The sequence below is a fragment of the Siphateles boraxobius genome, unplaced genomic scaffold, assembly GCF_051911475.1.
Source record: "Siphateles boraxobius isolate OS27281-9 unplaced genomic scaffold, OSU_SipBor_1 33, whole genome shotgun sequence".
In the NCBI taxonomy this organism is placed as follows: domain Eukaryota; kingdom Metazoa; phylum Chordata; class Actinopteri; order Cypriniformes; family Leuciscidae; genus Siphateles; species Siphateles boraxobius.
The window spans coordinates 87,501-108,162 of NW_027508953.1; the positions used below are offsets into that span (position 1 = coordinate 87,501).

At 34.7% G+C, this 20,662-nt stretch overlaps 2 protein-coding genes across 2 annotated transcripts in view; one reads left to right on the forward strand and one right to left on the reverse strand.

The window, feature by feature from the left end:
- LOC143701504 (uncharacterized) overlaps nucleotides 1-4,298 on the reverse strand; it is a 21,793-nt gene extending 17,495 nt beyond the window's left edge. Inside the window, exons 1-3 of the mRNA XM_077194839.1 lie at nucleotides 4,219-4,298; nucleotides 2,091-2,357; nucleotides 187-453 (exon numbers count right to left, since the gene is read on the reverse strand). Of these exons, the coding sequence (XP_077050954.1) occupies nucleotides 187-453; nucleotides 2,091-2,355 (532 nt within the window). The 5' untranslated portion in view covers nucleotides 2,356-2,357; nucleotides 4,219-4,298. The remainder of the gene's footprint in view (nucleotides 1-186; nucleotides 454-2,090; nucleotides 2,358-4,218) is intronic.
- An 830-nt stretch (nucleotides 4,299-5,128) lies between these two features.
- LOC143701497 (uncharacterized) lies at nucleotides 5,129-12,596 on the forward strand. The gene is made up of 4 exons (XM_077194825.1): nucleotides 5,129-5,376; nucleotides 7,815-8,129; nucleotides 8,896-9,042; nucleotides 9,215-12,596. Exons 1-4 carry the CDS (start codon nucleotides 5,286-5,288, stop codon nucleotides 9,247-9,249), a joined length of 588 nt encoding a protein of 195 aa, XP_077050940.1. The 5' UTR covers nucleotides 5,129-5,285; the 3' UTR covers nucleotides 9,250-12,596.
- The last annotated feature ends 8,066 nt before the right edge of the window (nucleotides 12,597-20,662 follow it).

Below are 20,662 nucleotides of genomic sequence, written 5' to 3' on the forward strand. Positions count from 1 at the left end.
CGATACATATTGTTGAATTTTTGTATTGCGATATATTGTGACACGATATATTGTTACACCCCTACACACACACACACACACACACATATTATATAAACACATCAGGATCAGGGTAAAGTGCAGTTATTTTAATACCACTGACATACTATTTTAGTTTTAATATATATAAAGTGATTTGTGACGCACCCACATCCAGAGGGTTGGTCATGAACACGGCTCTGGGTCCCACTCCGAAGATGAGCTGGTGGTGCCAGGCGTCGGGAATCTCCTCTCCTTCGGGAACGGCCTTCTGCATGTTCATGGTGGCGACGGGAACGGCTCCACGCAGGATCCATCGGGCCAACCAGGGCACCAGCTTCACCCGGCGCCGGGGGGAGAACCCGAAGAACCGGCCCGTGACGAGCCCGGCGCTGGCCTGATCCGCCCCGTCGATCAGCTGCAGGTGCGTCGCCCCTGGAGGACGGCAGTGCGTTGGGTCATTAGAGAATAAAACAGTATTTTGAGAGGGATGGGCGCTATGGCTTAATATGAATATATTGACACTTTAGAGTGATAAAGAAACATGCATGAATGAGAAAATTCAGATTAAGTTCCTCTTGCAGCATCTCTTCTCTTCTCTGATGATGTGGGCGGGGCAACCTGTCACTCAAATTAGATCAGCCAATAGAAACCCACAACCGTCCAATCAATTACACACGGACAAAATCAAGCCCCGCCCACATTTGTTCTTGTTCCTGAAGCCGTTTTATTCTATATACTGTGCAGTAAGGAAGAAAAGACTAGTGCAGCTTCACTTTCATGTCGACTTTAAGTATATGCAAACAGTTGGGATGTAAATCAGTGTATTAGATCCGTGCATTCGCTCTTAAAGTGACTGTAATGTACTTGCTACTGTCTGTGTCATTAATGTCAATCAAACAATAAAGAGTAAATCACTCACTGCTCTTGAGCGAATAATGTTACCTTGAATAAGAATCAATTTAACTCATACTATGCATTACATTTAAATATGCAATTGTGTAGTATTTTTTTACAGCATCTTTCTTACCCTGATTCACTATGGTAAGTTACACTGTGTGTAAAAGTAACATAAAACATTTTTTAAGACAAACTTCCAACTAAAGCGTTTCAGAAAAAAAAGCAACGTATAAATAAAAAAATTTGGCGTTATTTTGGCGTAAATGTTGGCGTTATTTTGTCAATTATTGGGAGCAGTATGCTAGCTGGAGCCATTTACTTCCAGTCTTTGTGCTAAGCTAGGCTAACGGTGGGTGCGTCAGACAGAGTTACAGCACGCATGGAGATGAAAAGGGTATGTATGGACTAATCTAACTGTGGGGATACGGTGTATAAGCTAAAGCCCCAAAAAGTCAGCGTGTTCCTTTAGCAGTATAATTGTGCAGTTAATTCTTATACTGTATTTTCAAATTTGAATGTGTCAAATGTGTCAAAAATGAAATAAAACCGCAAAAACAACTCTGCTGTCACTGTGAAATGAAGCCTGTTAAGAGCTCCATGTACCAGCGTTGCTGCGCGAGTGCTTGTAATCGTGATAATATATATAATACAGGTGAAACTCGAAAAATTTGAATATTGTGCAAAAGTTCATGTATTTCAGTAATTCAAATTAAAAGGTGAAACTAACATATTGAGTATATACTTTATAACTATATACATATGCATGATTATACTTTTCACATGGCCAACATTTCTGTATTTTTTTTTATTTTATTGATTTCATGTAATATTCTAATTTTCTGAGATTTTGAATTTGGGGTTTTCATAAGCTGTAAGCCATAATCATCAAAATTATAACAAATGAAGGCTTGAAATATCTCACTTTCCATCTAATGAGTCTATATATTAGTTTCACCTTCTAAGTTGAATTACTGAAATAAATTAACTTTTGCACGATATTCTAATTTTTCGAGTTTCACCTGTATATAATATATGTATTGCTTTTAATTTATTTAGAATATTGTCAACACTATAATTGCGCAGTTCATTCTCATACTGCATTTTCAAATGTCTCAAAAATGAAATAAAACCGCAAAAACAACTGTCCCTGTGAAATGAAGAGCTGGATGTACCAGCGCTGCTGCGCGAGTGCAGGTAATCGTGCAGCGGCGCCGTGTTCCTCCTCAGACTCGTCCTCACGCAGGAGTTCACCGTCTCCGGTGTGACCGTGAGGATGCCGAGCGCCTGCAGGACGTCCACCACGGCCGTGGCTCCACACGCAGACACCCCGATCTGAAGAGTCTGCCTCTGGACCGCCTCCTGGATGCTCCACAGCATCGCCGTGTGGATCTCAGAGCCGGCAGAACCCTCGGGATCTTCAGACCCCATCAACTCCATCTCTGCTGGAACACACATGCACAAAACATTAGAAGTGCTGTAAGTCAGGGCTTTGCAATCTGTTAGGGACCTCACTGCAAAAAAATGCTTTGTATTTTTGTCTTGTTTCCAGTCCAAATATTAAACATTTCTTAAATCAAGATGCATTTACTAAAGTAGTAAAATCACGTAAGATATTAAGTCTTGTTTTCTGGGCAAATACATAAAAATTAAGTGAGTTTTTGCTTAAAACAAGCTAAATGATCTGCCAATGGGGTAAGCATAATAATCTTGTTTCTGTTTGAATTATGATTATTTTTCTTACGCCATTGGCAGATGATTTTGCTTTTTTTTTGAGCAACAACTCGCTTAATTTCGATGAATTTCCCCGGAAAACAGGACATAATATATTATGTCATTTTACTCATCTAGTAAATGCATCTTGATTTAAGAATTTTTAGATATTTGGACTGGAAACAAGACAAAAATACCAAGTAAGAAAAGCATTTTTTGCAGTGATCCATCCAAACATTTAAGCTATATAATTTCATGTATAAATCAATCAATTAATTCTGTGAAAAAAATTATATTATAAATGTGCAAAATATTTAGTTTCTGTTACATTGCATTTTCTTTGACTCACTGTAATACTGCACTTTTAGATGTATTTTGTTCATTAATTTAATTTGATTAGATTTTATTATTTATTTAAATCAAGCTCCCATTTATTTTAATATTTTTGTTAGTTTAATCTTATTTTTATTGATTTATTTCTACCTTTTTACACTGCTTAATTGAATTGCTATTATTATTACCTTATTACACTGCTATTATTTTATTTAAACCTTTTATACATTTATTTAGTTATCATCAAATGTATTTTATGTTTTCAAATCAAATTTTATTTATTTTACTTTTAACTTATTTATTCTAATCAAATGTATTAATTTAATCATGTTCTAATTTTAATACAGTTGTATGCATTTTATTTAAAAAAAAATTAATCTTAAGTATTACTTTATAATGCATTTATTTCAATACAATTATTTATTTTTTCAATTGTTTTATTTTGATCAAATATATTTTATAGTATAAAATAATGTTTTATCTATTATATATTTCTATTTGTTTTCATTTCACTATCAATTGTTTTTATACATAAAATGTATTTATAAAATTCATAAAAAGTAAAAATCTTTATTGACTTTATCTTTACCGTTTTTAGAAATTATCATTAATGACAATAAAGCTCAAACTGTTTCATGATAACGTCAAAGAATGTCCATACATGAAAACCGCAACCACATCATCGTAAACAAACAGCAAATTTGCATTTTTATTCATTTTTACGTAAAAAATGTTAAATAAGACACAAATGTTGATTTATTGAGGATGATGTTCCAAATATAATTGTACATTTGTATCACAATGAGTGCAAACTGTTTAAAATGTTAAAAACTATAACATACTGTACATTTATAATTAGCTGCTATTAATTCTGACTATTATTATAATGTTGTTGTTGTTGTTTTTTAAATAAAAATGCATGTTTTTGATCGTATTCCTGTTATTTCTTTTAAGATACCACGGAAAAGCACTCGAGGGCGTAACGTTAGAGATATATGGTTTTACCATCGTAAAGCAGGTTTGGAGCAGTGTTTTACCATGGTAAAATAAAATCTGTGACAGCGATATTTTAGCGTTCTGATGAACCTGAAGCATGTCAATACGATCATTATAACGGGAGCCTTTTAGTTTGTATACATCACGACGCACGCTGCAGATTTCAGGGTAAATCATCTCTTTCTGATTAAAAATATTGCATAAATATGACAACACAACTAGGATAAAACATTAAAATGAAGCATTTGGTTTAATACAAACCGCTTCAGCACGAGGAACTGGACAGACTCCTCCTGACGGCCTCTGGTTTGTTTTTATTCCTTGATTAGCTCTCGCGACTCAGTCACTTTGCTGTGATTGGATGGCGGGACCCAGTCACTTTGCCGTGATTGGATGGGGGGACTCAGTCAATGTGCTGTGATTGGATTGCGGGACTCCGTCAGTGTGCTGTGATTGGTCTATCAAATGTGACAGATTTTTTGCGCATGACTTCTGATTGGGTTAAATATCCGCAGGAAGAAAAATCATGCTCAGGCAAAACAGACAGCCTACTAAGTCATAATTATGACAAAAACATAAATTACATACTAATTATGACATACAAGACATAAATATGAAATTAAAAGTCATAATTATGTCAAAAAGTCGACATTGTGACAATAGTGCATACTTATGACATACTATGTGACATTGTTATTCACAATTATGACATTAAAAACATACATATGACAACAATAATGGGATAAAAAGTCAAAATATGACAAAAACTTAAAATGAACTTAGAATAAAGTCATAATTATGACATTAAAAGTCGAATTTGTGACACAAATATGACATAAAAGTAGACATTATGGCATAAAAACAATAAATATTACATAATGATAAGTGAGATAAAAAGACAAAATTATGACAAAAAAAATCATAAATGACAAAAAACGCCAAAATCACAGGATAAATTCAAGATTATGACGTCTAGCCACTTTTTTTTAAAATTCATATCAACTGACGGAATTAAAAATATGTTTACATATAGAAGATGTTACAGATGACATAAATGTTCTTTACGTTTATTTACCATGATTTCGTTACACTATACGAGTAAAACTAACTGGTTCCGAATGGCTGATGTCTGAGTCAGAGTTACAGTACTAGATGTGTTGTTGGCGCTTTCACTTTCGAGCGCATTTAAAAGTGAGAGTGTTTCAGTCAGTGAAAGTGGGCTGATGTGCACACACCAGCTCAAGAGCAGAGCTAAACACTGCGATCTCGATTGATTGTGAACAAGTGACCCTGATGAAATGAGAAGAGCCTGATCGAAAAGCTCCGGGATGAATTTGTCCTCCGGAACCCGAACTCGACCCGTTCGCTTCGGAGGATTTACACTCGCGTTAGTGCTGTTGTCGACATGCGCGTGCACGGGTGAGTAGCGTCGCATGCTTTCACTCTGGGATGTTTCGGAATGGTTTTATTATCGTTATTGGAAATGATAACTAAAGTGGAAAGCAACTATATAAAAAAAAAAAAAAATACTCGCTCTCTCTATTCTATATTATTAACGTAGGCCTATTGTATATTCGGGTAGTTAATAAAAGGTTGCCTATTCATAAAGGTCATAAAATGTACAAAATGAAAGATATGTTTATTTTGTTGTTTCGTTTATTTATTTACAAATGATGACATGCCCTAAAGGAGGTTTTGTCCGATTTATCCTACTTCTGGGTGCAAATTTGCCCCAGCTAATAAAAAAAAAATGTTTTAAAAACGTCCCATTAAAGGTACAATATGCAAGATTTTTGCAGTAAAATATCCAAAAACCACTAGGCCAATGTTATATATTTTGTTTTGTTGATTACTTACAATTTCCCAAATGTTTCCAACTATTTGTAAATCGTGAGAAAATTGCGATTTTAACCAAGGAAACGGGGTGTGTGAGCAGGGGTGAGGAGTCGCCAGTCAATGCCATCAAATCCGCGTTAGCCTCGTTTCCGCCAGGTTTGCGCTGGCACTGCGTTAGTAACCATGGCGACAGACGTGGACAACCGGGTTATTACCGTTATGCCTTGTTGTTTTGTTCAAACATTTTGGCTCATGGCAAGCAGACTTTGAGACAAAAAGAGGACTAAAACGAAGATCAACATCTTTCGAGATGCTGAGAGCTCCACGTCCGCGACTAACTTCGACTTGACAGAGACGCGCGAGTGTTGCATGTACTTTATTAGACAGATGAGCAAAGTACATAAAACTATCAATGTTATTTAGTTCAACATGATGAAATGTTAGAATATGATCTGTATGTTATTCTAATGTTGATCTATCCCACTGCTAGTCTCATACAGCCAACAAACAACCTACTAACAACATTCAACACACTCAAATGGCGTTTAGTGTGATAGTGTAACTGTTAGAGAGAGTGAAATAGCGCTGCGTTACCTCAAGTTTAATTCGTCTAATAAAACTGTCCTGTGTGAGTACTAACTCGCGTTGCGTGTGGCGCTGGTATACGTCTAGCAATCGCGCCCTGCTTCATACCACAGTCATGTTAAAAACATCAATGTATTCACTCATTTATAAAATATCCATCAGCTTGACGACAAGATCCATACTTACGCTTAGTGAGGAATATACGTCATCATTATACGCCTTTTTTATTGTAAGAGGTCAGCGACCCCTGTGGCGAAAAATCCTGCATATTGTACCTTTAAGTTCTGAAAACGTTTTTTTTCTTGGTTATGTGAACGTTAATGGAACATTCCATTTCATCATTCTTCAAACATTATGGGAATGTTACTTTTGAATGTTATCTGAACGTTCTGAAACAAGTAACAACTTCCAACTAAAGCATTTCTGGGGAAAAACGCAATGTATATAGCCTAAATAAAAAAATAATTGTGCTGTTGTTTTGAAAACATTGAAGTATCGTTCTGACAACGTTACCAGAAGAACGTTTGTTTATAACTTTGAGACACTTGTAAGGAAATTGAGATAAAGTCTTTATGAAATAATTGTTAATAATTATGACTTCATAATTAGTATAATTATACAATAAATTAATAATTATGACATAAAAAGTCGACATTATGACATAAAAAAATAAATATGACATAAAACATTGACATTATGTCATAAAAAGCCATAGTTATGACATACTACGTAACATGCTAATACATAACTATGACATTAAAAACATAAATATGACATACAAAAGTGATAATTATTGGATAAAAAGTCAATATGTGACAAATTGTATAATGAAATTGAGATTAAAGCGCTTTGGTGGCCATTGGGTCTGTGAAAGCGCTATATAAATGCAGTCCATTTACCATTAAGTCAACATTATGACATAAAAACATAAATATGTCATAAAAAATCAAATAAAAATAATGACACAAATAACAAATATGACATAAAAAGTCATATTACATAAAAAGTAGACACTATGACATAAAAACCATACATATGACATAAAAAGTGATAATTATGACAAAATGTTATATATATATATATATATATATATATATATATATATATATATATATATATATATATATATATATATATTAAAAGAAAAGAAAAAAAGAAAGTAAGACAAACTTCCAAATAAAGTGTTTCAGGGGAAAAAAAGCCATATATAAATGAAGTTTTTGTGCTAAGATTTTGAAAACATTGAACAAACCTTCTATTAATGTGACCGGAAGAAAGTTTGTTCATAACTTTGAGAGAACCTTTCCAGAACGTTCTGAGAACTGTTATCTGGGAGGGTAATGATGGTAAATCTGGAGCTCTTTACAGTCATAGAGATGATGAAGATGATGATGATGATGATGATGATGATGATGATGATGTTATTCCCTGCACAGACTGCGCTGAGCGTAACGTCACGGTCCAGGCTGGAGAACCAGCGGTTCTGCCCTGCACGTGTCCACCGGATCAGCCTCCATTTGTGGTCTGGCAGACGACCGTCCGTGATCAGTTACTCGTGGTCAGTGACTACAGAGGAGAAGACAACAAAGAAGACAAACAAGCGGACGAGTATCGGGACAGAACAGAGCTGAAGCTGACAGAAAACTGTTCTCTTACGCTCCTCAATGTGACTCCATCAGACGAGGGAACGTACACATGCTACTATCAGATAGGACCTGTAAGACAAGACATCATATATCTGCAGGTCACAGGTCAGTGTGTGTGCGTTTTTAACTTAAAAAAACATAAAATAAGTCATAACTCAAAGCACTAAATTAAATTAAATATAACAACAAATATATTTTTTAACAACCATATATATATATAGTCGACATTATGACAAAAAAAATCATTAATATGAATTAAAAATCATAATTAAGACATAAAAAGTAGATATTTTGACATAAATATGGCATAATAAGTGAGATTTAAGACTAAATGAGATTAAGGTCACAGGTCAGTGTGTGTGTGTTTGGTTACATTGAGGAACAATCAGGGTTATTATTGTTAACTAACTAAAATAACTTAAAAAAACACATTTTCCTTACTTATAAAACAAGCCATTTTATTTTTAGTTTAACTCAAAGCACTACAGATCTTTATCTAGATTATTTATCTTTTAAAGATAAATGTGAGCTCTCCATGCGCTTCATCAGGAGATGTTCGTGCCTCATTTTCACAGTTGACTTGAACAGTGTTCATTTGATCTGTTTATCAGTCTGATCCCTTGCTGCTAACCTTTGGCTGATATTTAATCTCACGCGACCGTATGAGTTTGTATATAAGATTACAGGGTTGCATACATCAAAAGGACCGTTTCTATGGAGATTTAACGCCCATGTGACTTTTAACAGTGCGCACAATACTTACCAGGCCTAAAAAGTTTATCGTCAACACCCTTGCATTATTCCAACACAGAATCATGCAATGAACTTTTGCTGTTTCTGTAGCTCATCAACACCCTTGTTGTTTCTTTAGAAAGACCAGCACCTCCAGAAAGGATTTGGGACGTCCAGAAAACTGTGTTGACATCTTCGGTTTGCGGGATTCTTGTCCTTGTGTTTATCACAGTGGCTGTTGTGGTGTACGTGGGAATTAGTCGCAGAAATAGACGTCAAATGAACGGTAAAGTCCATTTTTTCCCCTTTATGACTTAAATGTGTTCATTACAATTCAATTCAATTAAATTAGAACTTCTCGTGTGCACTTTTCTCGCACCCTTATGTTTGTTTAGAAGCTTTATAATTCATCAAGAGGAAATTTGAGTATATTTCATGACATTTTTCTGGCTTTGCAGGAACATTCACTCCAACATTGAAGGGGATCATTTAACAGCTGTCAGTCAAACAGAGCCAGATCTCTGCTTATCACAGATGAAATCTCCACAAAAATGCAAAAAGGTGTAAATGTGGGATTTAAAAAAACAAACCTTAACAAAAACCTGCACAAGCTCTGACACCGTTCAGTGACCCGTTTAATCTACTGTTCCAACACAATCATTCCCTGTCACTATCTGGTAAAATAGTCCATAAAAATACTGTGAATGCCACATATGGCTGTAATTTTACTTGCTATTATTCCTCGTTGTTGTTGTCGTTAAAGGCCTTATCTCATGAGCAATCAAGCTTTTCTTAAAGTAAAAGAGGTTGATATTCTATAAAAACGTTAAAAAAAGTCCCTCACAGTCCCCTGGAATATAGTCAAAGTCAAATATGTTAAAAACACGTTATGCTGTAGGTAAGCATTATAAATGAACAGATGATTTGATTTCCATCCAAACAGTTTTACACTTTTAGTCATTTCCTGCGACACCATTTCACTTCCTTATTTTAATCTCAATAAGCAGTTGTCTCAGTGTTTTTTTAAGAATGCTTACGCACAGTTCTAAAACGATGGCTCAATTTCTTAACACACACACACACACACACACACACACACACACACACACACACACACACACGCACAAGATGCAACAGATTGCAAAAGCAAACACTTCATTCAAAACTATTTGAACTCTTCAAAAAAAAAGTCTTTTCGCGTAGAAACTCTACACACAGACCATTAAATAATTAAACACACACTCGCCAAACAACACACAGAAATGCAATTGAACTGAATCAACACTGAACAGACTTCAGCTGAATAATGGCATTATTGGCTCATTAGAGCTGCTTACTAGCAGAATCTGATTTTTTGTTACTATTGTAATTCTGATTGGTCAATAGCTGTGTTTTTATCAAAGACTGTCGACTATGCGCATTAGCTTGAAAAATTCATCTCCTGTCATGATTCGAGCGTTGAACTATAACAAAGTACATTTACTTGAGTACTGTACTTAAGTACACTTTTTGAGTATCTGTACATTACTAGAGTATTATTTTTAATGGAAACTTTTTACTTTAACTTCACTGCATTTGAAAGACAAATATCATACTTTTTACTCCACTACATTTCTGTCAAGGTCTTTGAGTAGAAAGTAATAACTTCAGTCAGTGGATGATATTGGTTGGAAAATGGAAAATGAAAGTCGGATTAACGTCAATCTGACGTTGGATTTTGACATCAACCTGATTTTCATTTTCAACATTGGGTTTGGTCTTTTAAATGCGAATTTTGTCATTGTTTTTGGAGCACATTAGCTTATAGATAACAGTAAGGCTAACATATTCATAAAAGCCAATAAACTTTAAATAGGGGATTTGTTTCGGGTGTCCGAAACCATTGTGGACGTTATTAAGGGAACTTATTCAATCCCACGACTGGAACTGTGTTATAGAAATAAATGTGTTATTGATATGGGGCAGGCATAGATTCAGAGGCATAATAGCCTATACTGTATTAGATACAACAATAATAAAACAAGGCATTGACATTTACTTTTTACTTTTGATACTTAAGTACTTTTAAGAACAAGTAATTCTGTACTTTTACTTAAGTAAAAATCGGCATTTACAACTTTCACTTGTAACAGAGTAATATTTGACCAGTAGTATCTGTACTTTCACTCAAATAAGTAAGTTGTGTAGGCTACTTTGTCCAACTCTGAATGTCAACTTGGCTAACAGTTTGGAGAAGTTGACGTTTCCTTATTCAAAGAGATCGTAGTTGCACTTGCATGGCGTTTCAAAGATGGCCGCCGAGTGAAATGACTTTGGTTTAATTTAATTCACGATAAAACACGGAGCGCTTCACCCTCTATGTATCCCTAACAACAACACCCATAGCAACCACTCGTAGCAACTTAAACATAATAGTTTTCATTGAAGCTTATAGAGTAACGTTAGAGTATTGAGAGAGATCGAGTAAGTGTACCTGCATTTACAGTATATAGCATTTTCGTTGATGGTCCAATGTGATATCTTGTTCTTTTAACAGTTAAGAGGTTTTCCCGTGTCCGACATGCCAGTTATTTGTCAGTTGCGTCTTTCTTCTCCGCGTTCACAACAAGTTTCAGTCCTTTCAATATAAAAGTCTTTTCTTCTGACTGACTCACTCATAAAGGCAGTCTTTGTTTGTATCTAATGGCGAAATAATGTAGCTAACTTCCGTCGCTGTTCACGATCGGGGACTATTTTTCCAGGGGAAGGAAGGCTTTTAGCGATTTTATTTCATTAAAAGTTGCATTTATACATTGATTTTTTTGGCTTTAATTTTTGATTTGTCTGGTAACCATTTTATAAAAGCAATAACTATATGTAGGCTACACTATAAACAGAAATGCAAGTTGGTAAAAATAATTTCTTTCTTTCTCAGACACTGAGTTCTGATTTCTAAGTTAACAAATGTTTCACTCATGGTCGTTGGCTGTAGTTCATCAGGAAATGAGTGTGGCTTTTAAATGGCAGTTTTCCAATTGAAACAAACGAGCTGTTAGTTTCGAATGATGTCTAATGTTGATAACTGTGTTTAGATATTTGCAAAACGTTTGTTTTACAACAGCAAACGTTTAAAGCGTTTAATGTGCTTGTAGTTCTGCAGACTTGGTGTTAAGATTAGTACACGAGGGAATGATTTCACTGAGTGACCTCAAGTTTCACTTTGAGTGTGTAAGCTATTTTTTATAAAGGGCATAGAGTACATAACCAAACTTGAGATGTACATTAAACTGTGGAAGCTTGTTCCTGCCACAGAATAAAACAATTAAAAAGGGTAATTGCAACTTTATATCTCACAATTCTGACCTTTTTTCTCGAGTTTTACTGGGCATTGCCTACTGAATTTCGTCATAGTGTAGGAATGCACACGTCCAGCAGTGACCTAGATATGTGTGTGTGTGTGTGTGTGTGTGTGTGTGTGTGTGTGTGTGTGTGTGTGTGTGTGTGTGTGTGTGTGTGTGTGAGAGCCGTATGTCGTCTCGCATTCCTACATTTACTGGCTTTCTAGCAGTTGTGTTTAATGGTGTTGATGTATTATGGGATGTTTTTGGAGATGTCTGTTTTCTGCACTGGAAAGGAATCATGTTCTGCACAACATACACAAACACATTTCGCATCAGCTAAACTGAACTATGCATTATCATCTACATATCACAGACAAAGTCTGTCTGTTCTGTTTTCCTCCTTGTAAAGTCATATCTATGCAGAAACTGTTTGATTTCATGTGTTTTGCTGCACTTTTGTATGCCATTTATACAGTATGACTAATGTGAAAATAAAAACTTTATATCATTCTGAATAAAATGTGAGTGGTGTACTAGTTCAGACTGAAGAGCATAACGTGACAATTTTTACATGATAGTTGAAGTATTAGTGAAAACATCTGTCACTCGTGGATGTAACGGAGTGTGAAACGTCAGACTGAGGGACTTATTTTAACGATATAAGCTCATGGTCTTTGCACTTATGGGGTGTGCGAATCCACTTTTGCTAGTTTAGTGACGGGAAAAATGGTCAGCGCTCCCGGCGCATGGTCTAAAAGGGTCGTCCCTATTCTCTTAAAGGGATAGTTCACCCAAAAATGAAACTTCTATCAGTAATACTCTCACTCATGTTGTTCAACCCTGTAAGACCTTCGTTCATCTTCGGAACACAAATTAAGATATTTGTGATTAAATCTGAGAGCTGGATCACTCCTCCATAGGCTTCTAAGGGATTGAAACTTGTTCCCCCGAAAAGTTATTAAAGACATCGTTAAAATAGTCCAAGTGACTACAGTGACTCAAAATTAAGGGCAAGGATTGGTAGGCTATTGATAGATTACTATCTGTCACGTCACATTTAAAAGCGCCAAAATGGTATTTATTGTTTGAATTTCGTACTAAAATTGACAGAATCTCAGGATCTGAGAGCTGAGGATTGGTTTCATATCAATAGTAACCTGCTCTATCTTGTCTGTCACGTTGTCAGTGTCCTCTTTGCTTCGCATTTTTTCTCAGCGTGAGAAAATGTATGTGTGGCGTGAGAGCGTGAAAAAAGGGTCAATTGCGTGAGTCTCACGGTAAATGCGTGAGAGTTGGCAGCTCTGCATCTACGGGACAAGCCGGATTCACCCTATCTTTACACAATATTCATCTTTTACATTGTGATCCTTTTATTTTTAGTATTTGGCATGTGTAATAAGCAGAGTGCATGCTGTTGTGGACCCCACCTGTAGTCTCATATTACTTACACGCTCTTTAAATAACAAAACAAAAAAAAGTGTCAAAGCTGGTGAACTGAAAACGGGTAACTTCTAACTGGTTTTCTTCAGGTTGAAAATATAATTCTATTGAATCAAGCTACGGACATCATGTTAACTTTAAATCAGAAAAGATTCTGGAAGAATTTCTGCACCACTAGTGTCACCAAACGGGTTTCCCAAACACTTGCCAGCCATTGGTCAAACACAGAAATAGTCCCGCCCCCAAACTCACGTGATTGGCTTAGTTAGATCACATGTTGTGGCGGTTGATGTTTTAAGCGTCACAATATGAAAAATAAAAAGGTAACTGTGACTTTTTATCTCACAAACTTACATTTACATTTATTCATTTAGCAGACGTTTTTATTCACAGCGACTTACAAATGAAAATAAAAACACAAACTGACTTTATTTCTCACAATTTCGATTTCATATCACAATTTGGACTTTATTTAGAATAGAAGAATAGAATAAATCTTTATTGTCCACCGGGGTGGAAATTTTTCTTTGGCTCACCAAACATACAAGACAGATATATAGACAACGTCTCAAACAAGGAAATATAATAAAACAATGTAAAATATCATAATGAAAATAAATATACTTTAAATACAGGTGAAACTCGAAAAATTAGAATATCGTGCAAAAGTTATAATTTTGATGATTATGGCTTACAGCTTATGAAAACCCCAAATTCAAAATCTCAGAAAATTTGAATATTACATGAAATCAATAAAAAAAGGATTTTAAATGCAGAAATGTCGGCCCTCTGAAAAGTAGAATCATGCATATGTATATAGTTATATATACTAAATATATAAGTTTCACCTTTTAATTTGAATTACTGAAAGACATGAACTGTTGCATGATATTCTAATTTTTCGAGTTTCACCTGTATATTAAGATAACTCGTTTGTTGTTGTCACTTGGTTTGGTTTCAGGATACTAATGGCATTTGGGATAAAAGATTTTTTAAAAGTACTTTTAGCCAGAGGCGGCTCCCAGACTTTAGAAGAAAGTCTCATTATTTGGGTCTGGTGTTTTTGGGGTTTTCCTGATATTTTATTGGCCATTAACTAAATTAAAAACACATAACAAACTAAATTAGCCATTAAATTCGTGAGTTTGCAGTTTAAATGCCCAAATCAAGCAGAGAGATGAAAGGTTAAAACACTTTCAAGGTGTGTGATGTACAGTAGCTCAATAATCTGAGCACTGACGCCCATGTAGTTGTGAGCATTTCTTAAAAATATAGTCTGTGTTATCTGTAAAACTCAAGAACCGTGCCTAGATACTTAAAAGTTCCCACGGGTTCAACTGATTGACCATTAAGTAAAACTGGCTCTATTGTTATGTCTTGTTTTTTGCAAAAAAGTAGCTTGTTTGTGCATCGCCACATTGATTTCTAGCTCGCTATCTTTGCATCATGCTTCAAGGGCGTTTACATGTGCTAAATAAGAGGCTTCACCAACAGGGCCAGTTTTTTGTAAGAGGCCTACTTCTTGCAATTTCAAGTTAAATCTCACAGTTCTGAAATTTGTTCTCGCAACTTCGAGTTTAAATTTCACAATTCTAACTTTTTCTCGCAATTTTGAATTTTTATCTAACACTTTATAACTTGCCACTATGACTTTTTTTCTCACAAATTAAAGGTGCAATGTGTAATATTTCTGAGGATCTATTGACAGAAATGCAATATAAGATCCATAACTATGTTTTCAGTGGTGTATAAAGACCTTGCATAATGAACCGTTATGTTTTTATTAGCTTAGAATGAGACATTTATATCTCCATAACCGCGGGCGCCCCCTTCTATGGAGGTCGACATATTGTGTGGTTATGTTTCTAGCGTAGCCGACAGCGAACACACACACAGCACTACAGCGAACACACAGCGCTACAGCTAAACATAAACACAGCGCTACAGAGCGCGTTTCCTCACTAGCTTGAAAAAGAAGTTTTCAGTGGTGTATAAAGACCTTACTTAATGAACCGTTATATTTGTATTACCTTAGAATGAGCAGTTTCTGTCTACACACACCGCGGGTTCCCGATCATTGAAATGCGCCGACATGTTTCTACGGTGGCCCTAAATGGACAAACGCGTTTTGTTGCTCTTCGTGCAAGGAAGCAAACTTAGTTCAGCGAATAAGAATTTCCTGTCAGCCACCGTAACTTTTGTTGGTTGCAATTCGTAACCTCACCACTAGATGCCGCTAAAAATCACACACTGCACCTTTAATTCCGCCTTTTTTTCTCGTAAATTCGAATTCTCTCACAATTCTGACTTTTTCTCGCAATTTCAAAATTTTATCTAACAATTCAGACTTTTTTCTCGCACATATGAGTTTATATCTCACAAATCTGACTTTTGAGTTTCTGTCACGGGATGAAAAATAAAAAGTTAACCGCGACTTTTTATCTCACAATTCTGACTTTTGTTCTCACAATTGAGAGTTGGAACTGCGAGAAAGTACGAATTTTGAGATATAAATCGTACTTGTCTTTCAGTAATTATTAATCTATAAGCATGCACAACAAAACATTAAGTAGTAAAAAAAAGTAGGTTAAAAGTTATCAAGTGACTTTATATGAGAAATTCCCTCTTGTTGAGTCATTCTCTCACAGTTAATGTTCAAGCACAAAAGTATTCATTGGCTGTTATTTTTTTTTCATTCATATTTGTCTGGGCAGTTTCGATGTGTGTGTGACTAATTAACAATGTTGAAATAACCCGTAGAAACATATCAGCCTCTAATCCATGAGATTCTTAGGAAATTAAAAACATCATCATCATCATCATCATCATCACCTGTCAGCATTTCATTAGGCCTAGATGTGAACAAAAAAAAGCTTTAATATAGAGGGTTGAGCCTATAAACATTCACAGATATGTTATAATGAACCCCTTGAGAATTAATGACACGTTTTGGGTCTTTCTAAACAGAACAGAAATATTTGGCACAGACATGCAGAAGTGAAACGCACCAAAAATTAATTTTGTTCTCCAAACTGCCATCGTATTGTCAGCTTAGCAAACAGACAGATGTGTTTTATCAGTTTCACAACATTTTTGTTTGTTTGAGAGACAAATAACACTACGAAGACAAAACACACAGAAAAAAAAGTAGTTTTTCTTGAACAGCGGGTCTTCAAGGGAACACAGAGTTCCTGTCTGGGAAATTATATTCAAAGGTGGTCAAGCATAGCAGGTTTTATTATTATTTAATTCTATGTTTTAAGCTTGATTTTGACAGGGTGTGGAATTGATCGAGCCAAATAAAAGTCTCAACAGATTCTGGCAGATCCGCAAATGTCCTCATAGGAATGTTGCGCAATAATCCTTTCCTGCCTCAGCATTTCACCTCCTTGTTTTTCACAAAACTCATTGGTGACGCATGCTAAAAAAACAAACTATTATAAGCATAATATAATTTCATATGTATGCACATAAGCAGGATTCTCACGGATATAACCACACAAACACATGCACATATTTTTCAAACTCCTTTCTGCTTTCAGTCTTCAGACTAAACAGGTTTTATTTGTGTTGTGGTTAGAGACTTGTGTTTCGGTCCAAATACCACAGTTACTAGTAAGTAATTTGGTTTAGTATCAACAAAAAAAAAAAGCTTGAAGGAGCTCTAAATGCATTAAGATTTTACTGTAGTTGCAATGACTGACCTGATAATAAGTTGTTGACCAGTCCTGAAGACTTGCGGGAAACCGCTCAGATTTCTTTAATAGTCCACTTCATGTGTTTTAAATACCTAATAATTATATATCAATAAATCCCAAACTGAATATTGCTTGTTCCATAGATACTCATATTTGAACCATGTTCATACTTTTTGAATACATGTAATTGCAATCTGAATAAATGCATGTATGCTTATTTAAATAAAATCAAACAGATGCAAATAGTTAATAATAAAATACACCATAAGCTTCAGTTACGTATGACATGGCAAATATGCATCATATTAAGTTCATCAGTTTATGTTAGAACTGTGTAATACAAATGGATGGACATTTTATATGCACTTCAAATGTATATAAAGTAAATCTCAAAATTAGGCCTAAATATTCTGTGATAAAGAGAAGTTTTTCTTTTAGGTATAAAACTAATTTTAAAAAATCACCTGTGTTTATCAATTTGTTATATTGTCATAAAAGAAACGAATTCGGATGTATATGAAATGCATTTAATCATAAATATCTGATGAGATGATGAAAATGGATGACAGGAATGAGGATGAAACACGCTTATTGACCGCTGGGTGTCAGTGTTGCTCCATCAGTGTAAAACAGCAGCACATTTAGTTCTTCACTAATGCTTAAACACAACATTAAACACAGAAAAACTTAAATCTACATTAAGAGAACATCTGACTCCTGAGGCAAAATCAAACAATCTGCTCAAAACCATTTCACCTGTACTCAAAATCACATAATGCTTTCAGATCACACAATATTTAAACGCTTCAGATCATTCATTAGACACTACAGCAACATCAGCATCCAAAGCGTGTAGTTCTGAGAGAAAAAAAATGCAATTATGTAAAAAAAAAGTATAGAAATTGCAACTAATAAGCTACATAATTTGTATACTGTAAGTATTGCATACCGCTGAATGTCTATTGTGAAGGATTTTTTGTATTAATAATCATAACTAACATTTATTTCCCTCTCAGGATTAACAATTATGTGCTTTTGAAACCTACAGTCGTGCTCAGAATTATTGCCATCCCAATAATAAATATGATCAAAGATGGCTGTAAAATGACGGCTCCTTTTGATCTTTTATCTAAAAAAAAATAGCAAAAAATCGAATCTTTTATTGAAGTAAACGAATTGAAAGTGTGTGGAGGGGTGGGATCACATTATGAAATGTAATTTCTTTGGTCACTTTGGTCAAGATAGATAATAGATAACATTTTTAGTTGATTGGAACTTCTTTATTGCCCTGATGGTGGAAATGGGAATTTTCAATGCTTTCATTTTTTTCTTACAGACACTTTCTATTTTGTGAAGCTCAACAATATTTTGCTGCACATCAGAACTATATTCTTTGGTTTTTCTCATTGTGATGAACGAGAATTTGGCCTTTAGATTATGTTTCCTCATATTTATACTCATGTGAAACAAGTCAATGTCATGTTCCCGGTGTGCTATAAAATGCAAATATTAATGGGAATATACTTCAGAGGTATTTTACTCCAATAATTATGGCCAACGTGAAACATTTATTTCATAATTTGATTTTCCATCCACTTTTAAATTATTTTACTTCAATGAAAGGTTCGATTTTTGCAAATTCTATGAATGAAAGACCAAAAGGATAAACAATGCAAATTTATGTATTATTAATATTCATATTTACAGCATGGGTGCAAATAATTCTGACCACAACTGTAAATGTCCCCAAACCTTGAGCCAAAGTCAGTGTGTCTGAATCATATCTGAATATAACAAAAGGGGAAATGAAACTTCGGGACAGACAGACAATCTAAATATAATATCACCATGAGTAATCATTAGATTATTAAAACTATGATATTTGTAGATCTAGATGTGCTTTGCCTGTTACAGAGAAGGGAAGCGGATGCTGAATTTGCACATATAGAAGCAATCGTATACGTAGAAAAGCGATGTAATGAATTATGCCACCTTATGCTCATATTCTATTAAAGTCGAGTCACCTTTATTTATGCAGCGCTTTATACAATACAGCAGCTTTACAGAGATAACAGGAAAATAATGCCACAAAGTTTGTTTCGGCTGTACAGCAGATCTAGAAGAAAAGTTCAGTGATGGTTCATTTCTGTTGTAAAAAAGTTATTAATTTAGTTTATTTATATATATACAGTCAAACGAAAATGTATTCAGACACGTTCAACATTTCTCACATTATCACAGTTTATCCGCTATAGTTTAGGAAAATGATAATAAAATATGACTAATAATATATTTCACTGGTTTTGTCCGTCCTTCTGTTAGACTGTCTCACACATGAATTATGTTGAATATCTGTCAGCTGTTAAATTTAACTACACAATTAGATAATACCAGTTTAGCTCAACCAATCACCAAGCAATGCTTCATGTTGTTCAGTCTGTGGTGTAAAAAGGTGCATTAGTTATTAAAGAAAAAACACTTCAGTAAAACATGATCAGATCAAAGTGTCCCAATCATTTTTGCTCCTAAATTTACTAGTATGAAGAGTTTTTGTGTGTAATATGTCACAGTTTACTTTATTTTGCTCTCCTCACTTACATAAATGAACTATAGTGTCCTGCACACACTAGTGAAACAATATCACACATTATATCTGGCGTCTGAATAATTTTTGGTGATGTCATCATCCAGCTCATTTCAGTTCTCATGTACTGGTGTCAATGCAGGCAGATCAATAATATTGTTGAATAATAAAGGCATTATGTCTGGTTTCTGCTGTGCAACAGGTTAGTGGAGCACTAGAGATCTTATCAGAACAGAAGTGATAGTGTTCAGGGGAAGAATAAATTCATAGGTGTCTTGAACAACCGGTTTAAACTTAATTCAGTGCGTAGGGGATTTCTAGCACACTATATTCAGCATTTGCATGCTGTAAATCTACAGTATAGTCCAGATGCAAAAGCCCAAAGAATTCTGTAAATGAAAAGCATGTTACAGTGAATAAGAGTGAGTGAGAGATTGCTCGGTCTCAGACACACATGGAAACAACAAAAACTCACGGTGCAACTCTTTCATTTGTTTTGAGCACATTACATATTATACAAAATAAATAACTGGACACACACTTTAGTTTTACAAACAGTTTTATTAGTTATTTGACTTTGGTTTCTATTTGGGTGCACACATTTAGCTAACTTTGTCAATTTAGCTAATTTCAGGTTCATTATCTTTGTTTAAGTTACTTTCTGTGAAATTAATACATGTTTTTTCCAAATCATGGGATTGGCAGAGTATTTCATTTTTGAGTTGTGTTCTTTTCTTTGCTAGTTATACTTTGTTGTTATGATTATTTAAATGATTTACCTTTAGTTCATATTAGGTAGCATTGGTTTAACATGTGTTGTTATTGTGTCCCTGGATCAACATATTTTGTATGTACAACATTTGT

Bases quoted from the DNA above. Each gene is read 5' to 3' on its own strand.
- LOC143701497 (XM_077194825.1), top strand. From the start codon at position 5,286: ATGAATTTGTCCTCCGGAACCCGAACTCGACCCGTTCGCTTCGGAGGA. The intron at 8,130-8,895 runs GTCAGTGTGTGT...TTGTTTCTTTAG, and splicing joins CATATATCTGCAGGTCACAG to AAAGACCAGCACCTCCAGAA. The intron at 9,043-9,214 runs GTAAAGTCCATT...CTGGCTTTGCAG, and splicing joins AAATAGACGTCAAATGAACG to GAACATTCACTCCAACATTG.